This window comes from Mugil cephalus, chromosome 8, assembly GCF_022458985.1.
Source record: "Mugil cephalus isolate CIBA_MC_2020 chromosome 8, CIBA_Mcephalus_1.1, whole genome shotgun sequence".
NCBI classification, from domain to species: Eukaryota; Metazoa; Chordata; class Actinopteri; order Mugiliformes; family Mugilidae; genus Mugil; species Mugil cephalus.
This window is the reverse complement of record NC_061777.1, coordinates 10,624,423-10,643,207: the sequence shown is the minus strand read 5'-3', so window position 1 is coordinate 10,643,207 and position 18,785 is coordinate 10,624,423. Positions and strand designations below refer to the sequence as shown.

At 44.0% G+C, this 18,785-nt stretch overlaps 1 protein-coding gene across 6 annotated transcripts in view; it reads right to left on the bottom strand.

The window, feature by feature from the left end:
- Window positions 1-18,785, bottom strand: part of pde4d (phosphodiesterase 4D, cAMP-specific) — a 166,638-nt gene that overhangs the window by 16,806 nt on the left and 131,047 nt on the right. For 5 of the 6 annotated variants that reach the window (XM_047592720.1, XM_047592721.1, XM_047592719.1 and 2 more), the window contains 4 exons: window positions 2,488-2,679; window positions 673-709; window positions 504-580; window positions 137-186 (listed from right to left, as the gene is read on the bottom strand). In XM_047592720.1, the coding sequence (XP_047448676.1) occupies window positions 137-186; window positions 504-580; window positions 673-709; window positions 2,488-2,679 (356 nt within the window). Of the gene's footprint in view, window positions 1-136; window positions 187-503; window positions 581-672; window positions 710-2,487; window positions 2,680-10,384; window positions 12,779-18,785 lie in introns of those variants that run through there. The other variant, XM_047592724.1, reaches the window with a different exon arrangement.

Genomic DNA, 18,785 nt, shown 5'->3' with positions numbered 1-18,785 from the left:
TCTTATAAGCTGCTAAATAAAATGCTAATCTACTTTGAATTCCAGATCACACACCAAATGACACACACACACACACACACACGCACACATACAGAAGTCACAACCATCACCTCTCTTTTGTTCACTGTCCACATACCTGTGAAAGTGGTCTTGGTGATAGGCGGTGGGTTACACATGGGTGATCTCCTGTCATGGGGGAAACAAGCACACACATACACTGAGACATGTCATCCCAAACACAATACAGTCAGTTCAAATCATTTTTGCGAAATGAGAAACCTATTTTTATGAATGTGGCAGAAGATGCCTGAACCAATTGTTTTTAAACTGTTGTTGTAGTACTCAATACGAACAGCAGAGGGCAAGCACGGCCAGAACAAGAGTGAGACAGGTGTATGAATGCGCACAGAATATGAATGACCTTTGTAATACAATCGCTCCTCTCACTACAGACAGTCATCATTTATGTTGAAAGAAATAAACAGTTGAGATTGGGAACTTACTTATTGGATGCTCTGTCTTGCTGTAGGTTAGTTAATGCACCAAAGTTGTTTCGTACAGTTCTCAAGCTTGCGAGAACCTGTGGTGAACACGATGGATCAGAACTGCATTCATACTGTTATGACAACATCGTGAAACGTGAAGACAAGACTCAGCAGAATTGGGGCTCACCTGTGCAAATGGCGTTACAATCATATCGTCACCATGACTGGAAGAAACAAAAGAGAGTGGTGATTCGATTAGATGCAGGCTCGTTGTCTGCTGACATTCGACAACAGACGTGTTCTGCGAATGTCAAAGGAGGGGGTGGTGGGGGTCATCACATCAGATTAATTTCTGCGTCTTCCATGCCGTCAGTCACGGTGACATGTTTACTTTACACATCAGCGACCAGCTGAGGCCCTACGTCATTGCAGATAATAGTTTCAAAACATTTTCAGATTGCAGTGAGAAAACTGGAAGGCTTTACTGCTGGAAGTGGTTGTGAGCAAAAAGTAATTAGTGTATGTCATTTCCAAAATAATATTCTCACTAAACGCACAGGCCCTGATTCTTCCCCGATTCTTTATAGTCATTCCCTCTTTTAACCAACCTGTATCCCCCATTGAGTCATATTTTTACTGACTTTAATTATCCAGGCAAAAGTTAGCTAAACACATTTCATACTTTCTTCCCTCTTTCCTCTGTTTATTTCATGCTAACGCACACAAGGCTCCTTGAGTCTGAGTTTATGATTCTTGCTTAAGGGAGTGAAAAGCATTACTCAGCCGGCACAGTTAGAAGAAATTTAACCAGTAAACTTTGAGTCACAACCGACGACCTCTGAGCTATGCGAACACTGTCAACAGGTTTAGGCGACAGGGCTGTGCTGTGCAGGGCTGTCACGACGATGCCGCCTCGTTGTACAAGACCACAGCTACGTTATGCAAACACCCACTGGCACGTGAGCCCGCTGAAAGTCACCAGAGACGAAGGTTTGTGCTCCAGACGCAAAACAAACAGAAGGTGTCAGGAGTAAAGTTGAGGGCTAGAGTATTTTTGATACATATATGTATACTGTACACACACACACACGTATGCCATATTTAAAGTTATGAATTTAAAATTTTCTTGAAAAGAATATTCTCTGAGAAACATCTACACCAGTGGCATACATTCAATTTAATGTTTCTCAAGTTAACGCAATGATTCGATTGTGAAGCTGGGTTATCGAGAATTTCATAAAACACTCGAGTTCCCTCCTGCCAACTTTCTCAAGTGTCCTTGTGCATCTAATTGAGCAGCAAACTAGGTGCAATGAAAACACGCAATAAGGGTTTTCGACAAGGTAACCTGATATCAGATGAAGGTCAAGGAAGGATCCTTGGTTCACAGAACAAAACGCAGCAGTAAGAACGCAGTCTTAAGTTACAACAGGACGTTACTATTCATCCTTTTGTCTATTTGTCTTTCCTCCGGGCAGGATGGCTATGCTATGTTTTCAGTCAATATTTGCATTTCCTGTAGCACAAAGTGTACAGTATATGTAACAGGATAGCCACCATTGTGTAGGAAACGAAGAATTTACTGTCGACATAAAATCTGACCCAGAAGATGCCGGTAACGTGTGTGTTATGAACATATATGTATATGGACTGAAAGGCAACGGGGAGTTGCTATGAAAAGATAAATTCGGATTTTAAATAGTCCATCCCACAGACTGTTTCATTCAGTATTACAGACACACGAACAATGCTTGTGGATAGCGTGTCACAGAGCACCCTGTTTATGCTACGGGATGCGGCTAAGAATAGACGTGACACCCCGCAATCAGCTGCCGGTCATGCACACTTCCCAACGGGTTCAAATCCATCAGCATGGAAGCTTTAAGAGCCGGTGTTATAAATATCCAGCTGTGACACGTAATCAGAAAAGCGAAAAAAAAAAAAAAAACGCATTTGGGTGCTTTTCATGAAGGTTCAGGGTGGATACAAATCCTTCACTCACATGTCACTGGCAATGGAGGAGTTTCGAGACATAGACTTGGGCGAGAGGTCGTAGTCGCTGTCCGAGCGGTAGAGGAACGACTCTCTCCGTTGGCTGTGGACAAAATTGGCCTGCAGGATGAGGCCTGAGCCCGGGCTGGCCATAGGGTCCAGGGGGCTTCGACCCGATGACGTGCCATTGTCCACGTCGAAGCTGAAAGGGAAGGAGACAAAGATCAGAATTAGAAAATGTAAAGCTGGTATTCATTCATTTGGTGTTTTAAAGGGAGTAAACTCCTTAAACATAATTTTGAAATCCGGCAGGTTATGAAGGAAGAGATATTATCGTCATTGAGTTTCTCCAGAATAAACTTTAATCATCAATTTCTAACAGACAGTAGCCTGAAGAGCTGTACGTCCGTTTACAAATGAATTCTATACTACGATCTAATCAAATTATTATCCAGTAACTCATCGTCTGATTCTTCAGGCTAAAAACAGTTATAACAAAAGCAGCAAGCCATCCACACATAACCGCAGGCAATATGCTTTGGTTAAACTCTGCACTAAGCCACAGGGAATACCTCTGCTCCAATAATGCCACTGAGTCACAGCTGAAAGGCGTCGCTAAACCAGTGACACCATCTCTCACTGGGATGCCATGATGAGCTCTTTAGTCTCCTAGGTGATGGTTCACCCAGGTGGTGACTAATGCATATCACCCAGGATATCTGCCTCATCACCAGGGCTACCAAGCTACCAATCCCATAATCCTGTCTGGTGTGGATAGGCTAAGGTCAAGGGGGGATTCCCAGAACAGTGTGTAATACACACGGGGATGACGTCCCCTTTACTTAACACCATTATCTTCGCTATGGTGTCGGACACTCTGCTCATGTTATCACGTTATTATGCATGAGCATAGAAAAGCACGGGACGTCCAAGAGCAGAGTGAGCGTGTGCATATGCTCGCATGGCGTAGAAAGCACGTCAAGGGATTGAAACGCTGAAAATGACTAACATTTTCATCCCTTCTGGGTATTTCACAAACTCAGCATCAGATGAGTCACTAACCTGAGAGGTGCAAGTTATTATGATTTGAAACGGTGCTTAACAAGTTTGGTTTTTGGTTATGAAAACAGGGAGGTGGGTTACTGGAGGAAGAATGATGAGTCTCAGCCTCACACCCCAAGCAACAATCATGTATTATAGATGGGATCCGCTGCGTCTCGCCCACTCTCGCGCTCTCCATTGGTTATAATTAGTGTCGACGATGTCCATTCAATGCAAAGCGTATGCATCGTATCTCGAGGACGAAATTCAATCACTTCTACTACGTTTGTTAACTACAAATTCTTAAATAAGGTTTAACACCAATAGACTACTACGTGCATTTCTGGAGAAAATACTGTATTCTCCAGACCACAAACAACCAAGTTATTGCAACATAACCGTCGAAACACAGGACATGCCAGGCATATTTCCCCCAACAATTAAGAGACTGAACGCTGTGATACCGCTCTGTGATCTCACTTCCTTGCAGCAGCTAGGTGACTGAGAGTAGTGGAATGGGATAGTTTGGCTGTCTTCCTGCTACTGAGGAAAGGGCAATCGAATTGTCCTCTCCAAGTAGTTTGTGTTAGGCAAACTCACATATACATAGGGGCATTCATCGCGCTGCAACTCTTCTCCACAGATGTGTTTGCCTGATCTTTCGCACACGACTCCAACCTATCTCTGTCTGAGTATTATTAGTATTATGTCAGAAGCGTGTCACACAGCTTTTTTTTTTTTGCATAAACCCCCCATCCACACCCTCTTAACACATCGAGTGATTCATCAGTTTTCTGTTCGGCAGGTGTGAAAGCACAGACTCGCTTTCAAGAAGCAGAGGTCTGTCCGTTCTCCAGCTGCTCCATGATATACGTGCGCGTCGGGTGTGTGCGAACGACACGGAGACAATTACGAGAAGCAGGGAGGTAGCGAAAGTGTGGAACCACTCAGCATATGTTTAACAACCGATTCATTATCGCGCTCGCTCCGACGTCACAGCCTACACGGATTCTCACCTAAACCCCTACCGCGTCACTCCACACGCCGTGTGTGCGCGTGTTTCGTGACATTCCACAGGCACGCCCTCTCTGGGAATGACACAAATGATCTTTGTAACCAGCTTAGTGAAGTCTTGCACCAGCACTGGCATCACAATGGGATTTCCTGGCATTTTCCTGCTCTGACACACAATGCAGCAACCTTTGACGGGGCAGCAGAAGTACCACCCCTATGACTATGTTGTGAGAATAAACAGCAAAAGCGCGAGTTGGAGATCACGAGAGAATGACTGTCAAAGCGGGTCGGTAAATGCAGCACTGCTTTAAGGCCAAGACAAAGGGGAAACCTCCGTTTACCCAAAAAGGGAGCGATCCAGACCTGAGTTGTAATTGGCAAGAAACTAAATATTTGATCTGCAAACACTGGGTTGATGACAGAGAGCGCGTCTGTGCTGCTGAACATCACAGGTAACAGTTATACTTAACTTCTTCTTCGAACTTTAAAACGTTTTAAGTCCCACCATCAATCCCTTCTATTTTTTCCAGATCGGTGTTGTTTTATTATTAGTTTTCCTTATTACTACTACAGTCAATGTAATAAGAGGCAGACTTTTGGGAGTAAATAATGTGTCCACGTATTCAGAGGATTTAGATGAACAAATAGATTTCAAAGTTACACGGCAACTCCCACTTCCAGATTAATTACAGATTTCATTTTTAGATATTTATATATATTTATTCCAAACAACATACATACAAACTTCAGAGAAAGATATAAACTGCACTCAAGATACAATGCAAATTATTAAGTATCAGCTTCCATGATGCTTCAAATAACATATGTAAATGTAATTTAATAAAAGTGCATCTAACTGGGGTACTTTATGTTGGTCATCACGTTTTATCTGCACCTGCATTTCACAGAAATTATAACAAAAGCTCCCGCAAACACTTAATATTCAAATTCAATTCTGACAAAGGAACGCTTAACTTTCTATGTAACATAATATATTTGTCTGCGTTTCGGCAAAACGCATCTTTTCGCCAAACAGTGGCGTGTCTTAATGGTCGAGTGCTAATCTCGAACATGCTTCACTGGAAGCGAAAACAAGAAGGATTAACTAAAGCCAATAAAGCATTACTCATAAAGCAAGAGCGCACAATTGCAAGTAGTAACTTAACTACAAAGAGTGAAAATGGGCCTTAAGAAAACAGTTTCCCTACACAAAGTGGAGTTTCATGCTTCAGTGTAGGTCGCAGGAAAACTATTCTATTTGACTGTGACTCTGTCTACATTTTAAAAACAGAGAAGTACACAGAAGTATGGGCACTGTGATTTTATACTGTAGGACACTGCTGGGTCACACACATGCCTGAGGGGACTGCGCAGCTCTGTTATACTGTTTCTCTCCGTCTCTCTCTCTTTCTCTCACACACACACATACACAAACACACACAAACTAAATGACATACATCACTGACTCATTCATTTTTGGCCTGAGGGTCACTTGAGCAATTATAAACACCACAGGAGCTGACATGTAAGAGGCGTGAGGAGACGCCCTGTAGAAAGAGAGGTCAGCGCACAAGTGCCTTTGATAAATAATCTGCTGAGATGAGGACAGCAAGGGTCTGTTTTCCAACAATAAGTCAGAGCCGCTCAACAATAAACTGTCCTCCAAATCCAGACGAAATAAACTAGGCAAACACGATGTTCCCGAAGCGCGCAGAGTGTTGCGTTAATGCACCCAAGAAATGCTTGAATTTTAGCTGTAAAAAATTCAAGCATTTCAGCTGTGCTCAAAGTGGGACAAGGCTGGCAGGCCGGAGCCGTATTAATAAAAGACGAGAGTCGCGCATGAGTTTGGAAAGTGTGAAGATGTGCGGATCAGAGCGGAGCAGACAGAGGGAAGACGACACGCGGTTTATTTTGAAAGCTGTGTCACAGTGGGGAGCAGTGGAGGAAGCACAGGGAGAGACATGTCAGAGCTGTCTGTTTATACGAGCATGGACTGGGGCTGTCGCGGTATAACAGTACTGACGATAATCGTGGTATTAAAAAATTAAATTGCGATACCGTGTAAATGATCCAGTGCCACTTGAACACAGTGTGTGTTTTACATCTGCCCCTGTTTTCTTCTGTTCTGCTGTTATTTTGAGTGTAATTCATCTCCCAAAAGAAAGAAATGACATAAATAAAGTTAAAGACGCATTTCCTGGATTTTTGCCACTATCATTTACACTTTTGCTGATATTGTAATAATATTGCTATCATGACATTTTTTGCCCATGATAATCATGAAGCCAAAGTCTGATATCTTGTCAGCCCTAGCGTGGATGAGGGCATTCAAACATATCTGTTTAGGAGAATTAGGAGGAGTGGAATCGTTTGCATGCATGCAGGACTGAAGTAAGTGACCTCAAAGTGTTCTGTAACCTTGGTCCTGTTCTAAATACAAAAACACAACACGTGACTTGCGAAGAGGAGACAAGAGGTAGCACGTAGAGGGAAGAGTGGAAACAGATGACACATTTGCTGCGAGCATATGCAACATTACACACAAGTTAAGTCGGTTTGATGACACTGCAGAGACCTCTGACAGGTTTACAACGCTGATAAATTCAAAGTACATCATGAGTGTGGCAGATTATTAGTAGCGAGACGATATCATCTAGTCCAGATATTCTTTGAAATGATGTTGTATTTCATGATGACTTTCTGAGTAAAATATGCTGTCATGGCAAAGACAACAAAAAGAGGAAAAACATTACGGCCACCTGCTTAATACTGGGCAGGTCTCTCTTGTGCTTCCAAAACAGTTGTGACATGGTCCTTCTGAAGGTGTCCTATGATAACATAATGTTGTTAGTGAGGGGCATATGGGTTGAGGAGAGGGGGATCTGTGGATCAGGGTTGCTCCAGTGCATCCCACAGATAATTTTGGATGTAGTGAATTTGAAGGCCAGGTCAACACCTTTGTTTTGTGTGTGTGTTCAAGAACTTCAGATGAACTGCACGTGCAATAAGAGGTGGAGAATCATCTGTTATTGGACATTTTGTTTCATACATTTTCTGGAAATTCGATCGAGAGACTTGAAGGAACTGAATAACTAACCGGACAAGAGGCAATAAATAACATCACCGACAGGTCAAGAAACCTCATCGCGTAGACACACTTGCAAAACTCTCCACATTGCCCAACTCACAGCGTCTCACAAAACGCTCCGATTCTAAAATAAACAAGCTTGTTGACTTAACCTTTTCGATGTTCCCTCATAAATAAGCCGCCTGGCTAAAATATGACTCCATGAGGCAACACATTTGGTGCTCGGAATCCTAAGCACTGTCCTTATCAACTTCTGCGAAAAAAAACAGCCAACAGAACAATATGGCAACCTTCAGATACAACGTTAGGCACGAGACAGAAGCAACAGAAAAAAAACTACGGCACTCAGGTCAAGTAGATTAGTGACTGACCACTCGCTGATAACCAAGGCATGTTTCCTTTATCTGCCTCATTCTCACACGCCCCTTCTTAGTCACACATTCACAGGAGGGGAAGCACCGTTACAAATGCATACACTAAGGGAAATGAACACCCACAAGGCAATAAATGCTGCAAAAATCCGTGTTTGGCACATAACAGTGTTTGGCGCGTTATCGAGTTATGGAGATGACAACATCTGATGCTGTTTATTGTGCACAGAAAGACACAAAGAAACAGGAAAGATAGTTTGCATTCAAGTGTTAGCATGTTGAATTGCCCGTCACATATAATTCTTAGCCCCATCCTTCTGCTTTTTTGTTGTTTTTTTTCGTGCTAGGTCAGATATAAGTAAGTAAACCCTTCCTTCACTTCAGACGTGGCACCGCTTCCATTCAGAAAACCCAGTCAGTCATGAGAGACTAACAAAGAAGTCACCATGGCGATGCAGCGTCATCTCGGTATGCAAGGTTTTACACAAAGTGAACCAGTTCTTCTTCCTTATAGACGTCCACTTAACTACAAACCTATCCGCAGTCCTATTCATCGCCTTCGAACTGATTTACTGACTCTGGATGACACGTTAGATAACTTGCACGTTGAATGCCAGCCACGTAACCTTCAGCATTTACTGCCTGCCTAAGATGTCCCAGCTGCGGACTGACAAAGGCCAGATACAAACACTTAAATTCAAAGTCACACATTCCCATTCTTAATCTGATCACCGCCCCTCTGATTTTGGAGTGAGGAACAAGCCCTTCAGAGACCAGACTCGATAAAACATCCGACCCCCAACCTCACCCGTCACATTTTCCAACACTCGAGGCATGTTTACTGAGCCATCACCTCTGCGGACACCAAAAGTCTCCACACACAAACCTGCATTTTCACGGTTGGGTGGAGAGGGGTCTGTTTGTGTTTGTGTTTGTTCAGGCCAGAGGGGCACATCCCACACCCTCGCTACGTCATTGTCTCACATAGGTACACACCCCAGAGGATTTGCGCACTCAAACACACACGAGCCCACAAGCGTTCGTTCAAGCATACAGACAATGTCACAAATGTACAGATAACAAAACACTGTCTCACTGAAACAACACTCCCTCACTCTGCACACTTTGAACATTTAAGCCGGCCCAAGACAAACAGCTGAATTAGCGCCTACACTGCACAGGTGTTTGAAGTGATTGTCATAAATCTAATTTAAAACAAACACAACCGAAATCATGAAAGACGAGGCGACGATGTGAATTAGTGAATTAGTGCCTTCGTGATACAGTAAATAGCAGAAGAAAGGAGGGCAGGACAGATGGAGGAGGCGGTATGCTCTGTCCAGCTGAGGACTGCTTTTGGTAGCCATTCAAGAAGATGGCTCACGCAAACCTAACGGTGCCAGATTCTCAGCTTTTAATGAGAGAGAGGAAAAAAAAAAAAAAAACTACAGAAAGCATTCAGATCTTACAGTTATATCAGTCATGCGTGGTCACGCTATGGGTACATCAAACCCTATCATATCAGGTGCAACCTTTCGTTTCACACAAGTGTCACTTCCTGCTGTGGAGGTTGTGGAGCGGATAAATAAACTGACAACGTGAGAACATTGCACAAACTGCAGGGACGTCTGACAGGGTTCAAACACATGCTGCTGGGTAACCCCACTGCCACTCGTCATGTTTGCCCAGGGTTGTTCTGGTCCATTTACAGCTCTGTCTGTGAGCAACACAATGGGAAAAACTGTGAATATTAACTTGAAGCTACAGGCCAGTTTCTTACAAAGAAATTAGTGCTGACAGGCAAGGACATGCTAAGACAGGGGAGGGAAGGAGACAACTGGGGAAAGGAAGCTGTGCCCCTGGCAATGCATTCTGCATCCTGAATTCATTTGGAGCCATGTGAACGCGAGAACGTATGGAGCAACATTCCTCAATGAACGATGCGGCTGAGCAACCTTGTGCTTTAAACAATAAAGAGAAGAGACAGTGAGTTCTAATCAAAGCACGTTGTGGGTAAGACATCGAGGTCACTGCAGCAGGTGCCCTGTCGTTACCGAGTCAGTCCGATAAAGTGTACGGCAACAAAACGGAAAGTTAAGGACACACCGGATCTGATCTTCAGACCTCAGAACAAGACAGTGACACAAAATCTCAAACTGACGTGTCTACAGGATGCAGACGTTTGTTTTTTCTGAGAACTACAGAATAGGTTTTAACTGAAGATGGCACTGAGACCGCAGCTGAATGGACAACAAACGCAACAAAACCGAGGAAACCGGTGAGGCAGCGGAAAAAAAAATGTCATAAAGCAACAAACAGGCGAACGCAGAACAATAGAAGAACACACGCAGGAGATTAACATGGAAGTGGTGAGTTTCCTGTGTATTTACCATATTCCCTCTGTGTTCTTCAATGAGCTGGTGGAGCGTGACCGTGGCTTAAGAATGATACTCATGGCCAGGCTTCCCTTCACGTCCACATACACAACGACGGCACCGTGCACATAAAGCTGCTCGCACACCCACCAGCCAGCCTCAGCTGTGGGAACACTACAGTCCTCCCTGGTCTGAAGACGTCCAGCGGGTGCTTCCTTCCCGTCCCTCACACCGGTGGAGAGATCAGGTGTGCCGAGCTGCTTCAGACCAGTTCTGAGTTTAGTCCAGATTAATCCTGCCACCCCAACGGTACTCCACAACGCTCCTCCACACCGAGCTCAAACTGTTACCCTGCTCTCTCTCTCTCTCACTCTCACTCTCACTCATTGACTTGCAGTTATCTTTCTTGCCAGATCAGCCTGTGATCTTCCTTTCCCCAAATGCAGCCGTGCAGTCATTCTGTTACTCCTTCTCACTGCGCTCCTCTCTTTCAAGTCCTGTTGTTTTTTTTTTTTCCCCCTGACTGCTGGAAATAAGATCTCCTCTGCGCCCCCGCGTTCCCTTCTCTCCCTCCACCCCTCACCTCTGTCTTTTTATGACTGCGTCCCTGTCTTTGAGTTACAGAACTCTCTCCCTCCCTCCCTCTCGCTCTCACCCACTGTGCGTCTCTCTGTTTCCCTGAGCCGCAGCTCGGGTACGTCTGGAGTGGGAGGGGTTGTTTTGGTAGTAGTAATTCTTTGAAGGGCGGGACTTGTATCCCCGAGCAATCCCAACAATCCTCTCAAGTGTCAATCACTGGGCTACCGGAGAAACCTAAAACCTACAGCTAACTATGCCGGTAATGTGGAGATACTGTACGACTAGCTGGAAGATTCAGTGCTTTTGTTGCCAGACAGTTTCTAATAGAATCAGCAGAAGCACTATTCAAATTTAATATCAAATGTGTGGGAGTTAACAGAAGTGTGAATTGTAGCCATTCTAAAAAAAATGACAAGTACTATTTAGTGAGCAATCTAATGAAGTGCAAATAGATAAAGCTGCATTTTAACATTTCATCTTCTCAGGGCTGAGAAGTTGGTGGTTTGTCTCATTTATGTATTACTTATAAGTTCTGCACACCCAGGGGAGCCCACCCATTTTCTGCAGAGCTTAGCCTCTAAAAATGGAACAAATCTGACACCCTTTTAAGGCCTCCTTTGTGCCCGCCTGCCTGCCTGCCCTACATTTGTTCTCTACCCTGCGCACAAAGCCTTGAAAACGCCAGGTCTCTGGCGAACACAATGTGAGCACGAGCGTGTTGCCTCCTGCTAAATAGGTTTGAGTTTGGAGCTCAGGTGGCGCCAACCGCTGCTGGTGTCGGCCAAGGAGCTAACACGGGCTCTCTGACAGGCGGACAGGTGTGTCAGCTGTCTGTCAGCCAGCGTTAGTCATGTGTGCGGCTTGTACATACGCTGGAGGGTCTCAAACCAAATGTGACACTAGTCAATCAAGTGGAAAACACACACGCAAAAAGGAAGGGAAAAAAAGTACGGCGAGATGTCAACAAATCGCGCATAGCGTGATTCTCAAGTCAGACTTCGAGTAAAAACACAGCAGGATGCAACGCCGGTGAATATATTTCTACGTCACCGAGTAGCACGAGTGGCTGTCGGGTCCAATGGACTGACATCAGACAGGAGACAACTGCCACTTTACGTTACAGACGAAAAGAGGCGGACTTGAGGACAGGCTGGGACCGAGGCCTTAGTGATATCTTGTACATGCACATGCAGATCAGCTGAATGCACGTGTCACGTGAGAAAATGTTTGCTCACTAGTCACAACTTAATCACCACTAACTGCTTTTTCTGGCGACGTAACGAAAGATCCTGTACCGTGAATAATACCACGTATTAGCTTTTACATGCATCTATTAGTTGGAAATTAAGCTTTTCACTCCCAGATCATAAACAGCGTCGGTCAATTCACTTCAACAGGACAGTTGGTTTTGTGTTGTGACCATGTGTGAAGCACATGACTGAGTTACAGTAAGTAAGCTAAACAGGCACGTCTAATGCTTTTAGTGTGGCATGGCAAAACTGTGTCGTTCGTAGCTGAGTCAAAAGTGGTGAAACCAATCCTATTACCGCAGTGTTCACATTCCATGTGGTCAAGGAATGAATGAGAAAAGAGAACAGTTTCCTCAAGGGAAAATGGGAAAAAAGACAGCGGTCTTTCCTCTGAAAACCAAATGAATCCCAAACGAAAACACGACAGATGACGAGAACGGTGTAAATATCATCCATGGCATGTTGTCTGACCATCTTCAGCATGAGAGAAAGATGTTGAGATTGCAGTATAGATGTCTTATGTTATGGCCTCTGGGCCTTGTGTATGTGTTTTTGTGTGTTCTCTGTCTCCAGTGTCTGCACAGTGGCCACAGGTGAAATCACCCTCAATCAAGGCCTGGGGCAGGACAAAAGCTGGTGAAGAGCAGCAGTCTTAGCCAGTGGGTCAACCAACCAACCAACCAACCAACCAACCAACCAACCAACCAACCAACCAACCAACCAACCAGAGAGCCGTGTGTGACCAGCACTGGCTTTTTTAGAAACCACTGATCCTACTTTAGTTTTCTGCAGTTTTTGGTGAGACTACTTTAGTTTGTGACTATTCTGTGATCTGCTCATTGTGAGTTGGCTTTAATATGTGATCAGTTTTCTCATATTTTTTTCATATTTTGTAAATAAATTCCTTGTTTTGGGGCATCCAGTTCTCCTCTCCTTCTTTTCCCTGGTTGTTTTTCATTTTGTTACTACCCTCATCTCCTGGAGGAAAATATGATTTCCCATGGTTTCAATAACACAGTTGGGCAGAAACGGGAGAATGTCTGAGGATGACCAATATAAAACTGTGTGTGCTGTCTTTTTCGAATGTAGACCACACATCTATTCACATAAATACACACTAACACATCATGTACTTTTAGGCTACATTATTGCCATTATCAGGAAGCAGATGCATAATGCATAATTTATGCTTCTGTGTAGCTGAGCTGTGATTCGTCCACTTGGTTGTAGCACATTTCTGCATTTGTATTTCTGGCTGCTTCTTTTTCTACACAATTTTTTTGAATTGACTGTTTTAAATCAATAAAGAATGGGGATACAGACATTTGTATGACTCGTTTGAAAAATGCAGCCAAAAAATCAACATTGTTGAAAGTGAAGTGGGAAGTAGAAACAAAAATGAACCCGACTGACAGAAAAGACACAGCACCATCTAGCGTTTGGGTGGAGTTGTAACAGAGCGAGACAGAGTGACGAGTGGACAAGTATAAATGTCTCACAGTGACGGAGCGTCCGTGTATAAGGTCCTTGCGTGGCCCTGCGATGTAATATAAATTACACATAAGACATAAAAACAAATACCAGGCCTTATCCTGCTTAAAGGTAGACAACATTTGCAGGAAGCATGTGTTACTGTGCTCTAAGTGAGAAACAAATTGTATGGAAATAAATTCAGCTTTTTAGGAGAAATATCAACAAATCAACATTAAACTAATTTTCAATGCTGTCTCTTATTCAGCTTTTTGTTGAATGTGGAATTTTAACTGGATTAATTGCAGGCTTAATGTATTAAATTAATGGTGACATCAAACTACTTCAAGCACCATCTAATAAGCACCACTTACTGACAGTGTATATCACGTAACTCATCTATGAACATCATCTGATCTGAGAGAGACACCACTGCCACCTAGTGTTCAAATCAACACAGCTCTTGTCACAGAACCAGTTGCCAGAATTATTGACCACAGTAATTGACAAAAATTATAGATTTTTTTTTAAATGACCTCTTCCATGAACCGGGCTCAATATATGGTGCAGACAAACACAACCCAGTAACTGCTGATATAAATAGCACTTAACAAAGGAGCAGGCAAGGGGAGCACAGATGGCTGGTCCACAATATTGACAAGGCTCCGTCCATATCTATATGTCTACAAACGCCATCAGCCATTAATGCTCACTTCATATTTAAATACTATACAGTACAGGCACACTCACATGCACGTTGGAAATTCGTGTTTATGCGCGCACACTCCAGAAGGAACGGACAAAATAGGAACAGATGCACTTCACGCAATAGCACACTTAGTTTTGACTCAGGCGATGGAATACATGTTTGTCAGAGAAATGCAGTAGGAAAATGGGCTTAACAAGGTCTTATCATTTCTGCGTGAGCTTTAATGGACAGAGAGTGCTCCGATGATTGGTTTGCGTTGTGCTCTAGTTAGTCAACCGCCCTGGTCCCCTGAAGCCCTCGGTGCTTTTGATGATGACAGGATGGAACCTGCTTATTTGTCATTCACCTTGCTCTCAGCCGGGTTTTGTGAAAGCAGAACAGCTTTTTTTTTTTTCTCTCTCTCGTTCCACAGAGCTCTAACAACGCAACCAGCCACCAAGCAACGGCCATTTACACAACACTCGACTGTGAACACAGCTCCGGTTCTGTGTTGTCCAGGTGGAACTATTCATCAGCTAATGTTCTGATAAGGGAGAACACACATACATTGTGTACATTCAAACAGGTCGCACAAATCAAGAAATCTAAATACACGCTACCTTAGATCGTCAGGTAAACACATACAAAGCGATGATATGAGCTCGTAAGCCTGACTGGCATTCGGTTTCAGCGAGTTTACTTCTTGAGTTGTCTCGCTATTTCTCATTCACATATTAACTCAACTGGGTTGAACGGTAATTAGAACGAAAATCAAATTCTCCTTCAATCAAAAAAAAAAGGAAAAGGCTAAAGCGCTGTCCATGACACTCCCCCAAATAGTTTTAGTTGCAGAGCCATACCCTCTCCTGCCACGAGGTTTGATGTCGATGGGCTTGTTCGTGGCATAGGGCGAGCCGTTGGAGCAGGCGTGGCGGTAGCGGGCTATCCTCTCCAGAGACAGGTAATCTGAGTTCACGGGCAAGCTCATTTTGACGCGAATCTCAACGGGTACTGCACATGCAGTTGTGCCCAGACGGACGTAGGAAGAAAAAAGAGGGAGAGCAGACACGGCGGCAAGCCTGATAAAGCCTTCACTGCGGGAAGGAGGGAGGGGTGTGCATGAGGAAAGGTGGGTGGGAGAGGAGAGGGATGGGTGTGACAAGAACTGAGTAAAAGATGGAGAGCAAAAAAAAAAAAAAAAAGGTATGGCAGAGATGGAGGTGAAAAAGGCAGAGGTAGAGTCAACTCATTATTTTCCTCTCAAATAAGCAGCAGGAATCAGTGCTGGCAGCCATGTGTTGCAAAGATAAATAATCAATGGCACTCTACTTCATCAAAGCTTTGGAATAGATAAGAGTACTATCGAGATTAGAGCACGGTAAACAGTAAAACACAACAATAAAGTTGGTCCCTCTGCAAGAAAGGCCGAAGTTTGTATCTTCCACGCTGCCTCCTCCTGCATGTACACTGACAAAGGTTCAAACTGTGTGATGATTGTGCACTGGTGTGTGCTTGAATAAATATTATCGGATGATATCTCGTTTTAAGCCATTTATGTGCGTTTTTTTATTGCTTTGTTAATGAAAACCGCTGATTGAAAGCTGTGACAAACTGTGACAGCGAAAGTAAAGCTAATTATTTGAGGTTATTTTGAGGTTTGCGAAATTAATTTGAGACGACGGCAAAATAAACATGACTAGGTTACCTCATGTCAGGCTTTATGCTGACAAACACTGATCTGCCACAACATTAAAACCACTGACGGGAGAAGTAAAGAACATTGACCATCTTGTGACAATTCAGTGTCACAGTGGGTATTCGTGTGGATGTTACTTAGACATGTACCAGCCACCTAGACCAGACCAGACACCTCTGCCCCATAGCAATGACTTTAGATGGCAGCAGCCACACCCAGCAGGATGCAGCCTGACACAGGCACACACACAAAAACGATTTAGGATCAACTCAAAAAAACATTAAAAACAGCAGAAGGTGTTGACCTGGCCTCCAAATTCACTAAATTCCAAACTGATCAACTATCTGAGGGATGCACTGGAACTAGCCTGGTCCACAGAAACCATTCCCTTCAATACATATGACCCAGACCCCACAGGGTCATATGTATATATGTTGCCAGACACCACAGGACACCCTCAGAAGGTCGTGGTCAATTCTCTCATACAGTATCCATGTAATAGTTTAACTTCACCACTAGGGGGAAGCACAGATCCACAAACCACACACACCATACATACTGCAACGACTTAAAATAATGAGAAATTTATTTGAAAAATAATTACAAATAGGGTGCATACTTCAATATCTTAATAATGTATACAGCTATGTTTGCTACGTCACTACGTCATCTTTTATCATGCTGTATGACTTTCAGACAATACAATAGCATTGCCGTGTTCTGCTTTCAACTGCCAGCAGGGGACAGTCGGCTCTGCGGGGAAAATAAATGCAGGTACAGGTGGGTAACAGCACAACAGACCGCAGCACTAACACACACAGAGGGAGGAAAAAAATCTCTGCAGAGTTGCATCTTCCGCTCAGTTCTGACAGAGGCAGCCAGCGTGTGACAACAGCTCCTAGGTGGACAGGGAGGCTGTCAAACCCACAGACGCAATGACAGGCACAACAGGCTCCTCCACTATTAGTGAACATCACCGCACGAGCACACCTACACACACGTCTGCCCGGGCGCAAGCAGAGACACACACCACGACGGGTGCAAACAGATTGAACATGCACAGATTATACACACAGCACAATACAGAGGCTTTAATTCTCTTGCGGGCTCTCACAAACATGCAACCTGTCACACAGGCATATGTTTGAAGCTGCCGAGTCGGCCACACACTGTCGGTGCCGGCGACGTGCTGTAACAGCGCGCCAGGTGACTGCATCACCATCGTCACTCAGCGTCCCTGGGGCTAAAAGCCACGAAAACAGAACCACTGTGTCTGATGACTGAAAAATACATGCATACATAACAACTGCATCATCTCTTCAAGCAGCAGTTCTTTTTATTTTTAATGCAAATAAACCATAAAGACAAAAAAAATAAAAAATCTGACAGTGATTAGTAATAATAATAATAAAAAAGTTACCATAGAAAATAAGGAGGCCAGGCGGCACAGCTACAGAGGCTACAGGTTAACAAGTGCAGAGGCTGATAAGGTAAGCAGCTCTAACTGGGTGTGTGCCAGAAAGAGGAGGAGGGCTTTAAAGTGCTCTCCCCTCATGACTCGCGGGGTCAGTGACATCATTAGGGGGTTAGAGACAATGTGGCCTGACAGACTGGGACCGAGGCAAAGAGTCAAACATACATTGCCATATTAGGTGCCCATGGCTTTGTCCAGAAACAAGAAGGGATTGACAGGAAGGGAGCAGGGTTTGCTTTGCACACACCTGTCTGCAATTTGCTGATAAAAAAAACAAAACACTTCCATGTAAGCTAACACAAAAAGAGCAATAACAATCTGTGCGTGTTCTCAGTCATCCGTGTCAAAAAAATAAATAAAACAAGCTACAACAAAGGGAACAGAACTTTTTGGACTTTCCACTCCAAGAAACAACTTGGATGAGAAGCAACACATCTTCAAGAAACTCCACGGGCCAACTTGGCCTTGTTTCAGCTTGTTTTATAGTTAAAAGGCAGTAGTATGAAATTCAAAATTAAGTCGTAACTGTAACTTAACTCTTGCAGCTCAGGGGCTTGGCAACCGCACCTCCTCCACCGTCGCAAGGAAACAGAATATGATTAAAATGATCGCATTTCTTTCAAGCATGTTAATCAGCGAAGGTGACGCGATTGGGGGACAACAATAGCGTGGTAATTGAGATTCATGCGGCATTGTATTTCCGTAAACGGGAACAGCTCTCAGCCAGTCATGCTGCTTCGAAAAACAGCTGCCGTTATGTGTGTCAAGGAGCAATTCCTTCGCCTCAGTTGGACCCGCGCTCCCCGCCTGCCTTCACAGTCCCCTGCTCGATTCATGTTTATCATGTGGTTGCCATGGTGACCCGGCAGAATTCAAAAGGGACAGGTAGGCGCTCGCAGCCAATCAGCCTTCAGTTGCTAAGGACACGACGGGCAGATTGTGTAATGGGAAAATGGCAATTACAGGGTCAGCGCAGTAAAGCTGGAGCGGAGTGATACAATCAGCAGGGATTTAGCCGGGTTACGAATTTACATGTTAAATCAGAATGACAAATCCAAATATGCCTGTGAGGGTGTTTAATGCACAGCAATTTGTTCTTAACAAGCGCCACTTAAGATTTCACATCAGCCATGCATGACTTACCTGTCTTCTATTTATACACTCAGCTGACTCACAGGCTGGAGAGGGGATTTAAGCTCGCTGAACTGTTGTTTGTCTCGCCAGACCTCACAAATGTATGTAGAAAGTAGCACCAGCTC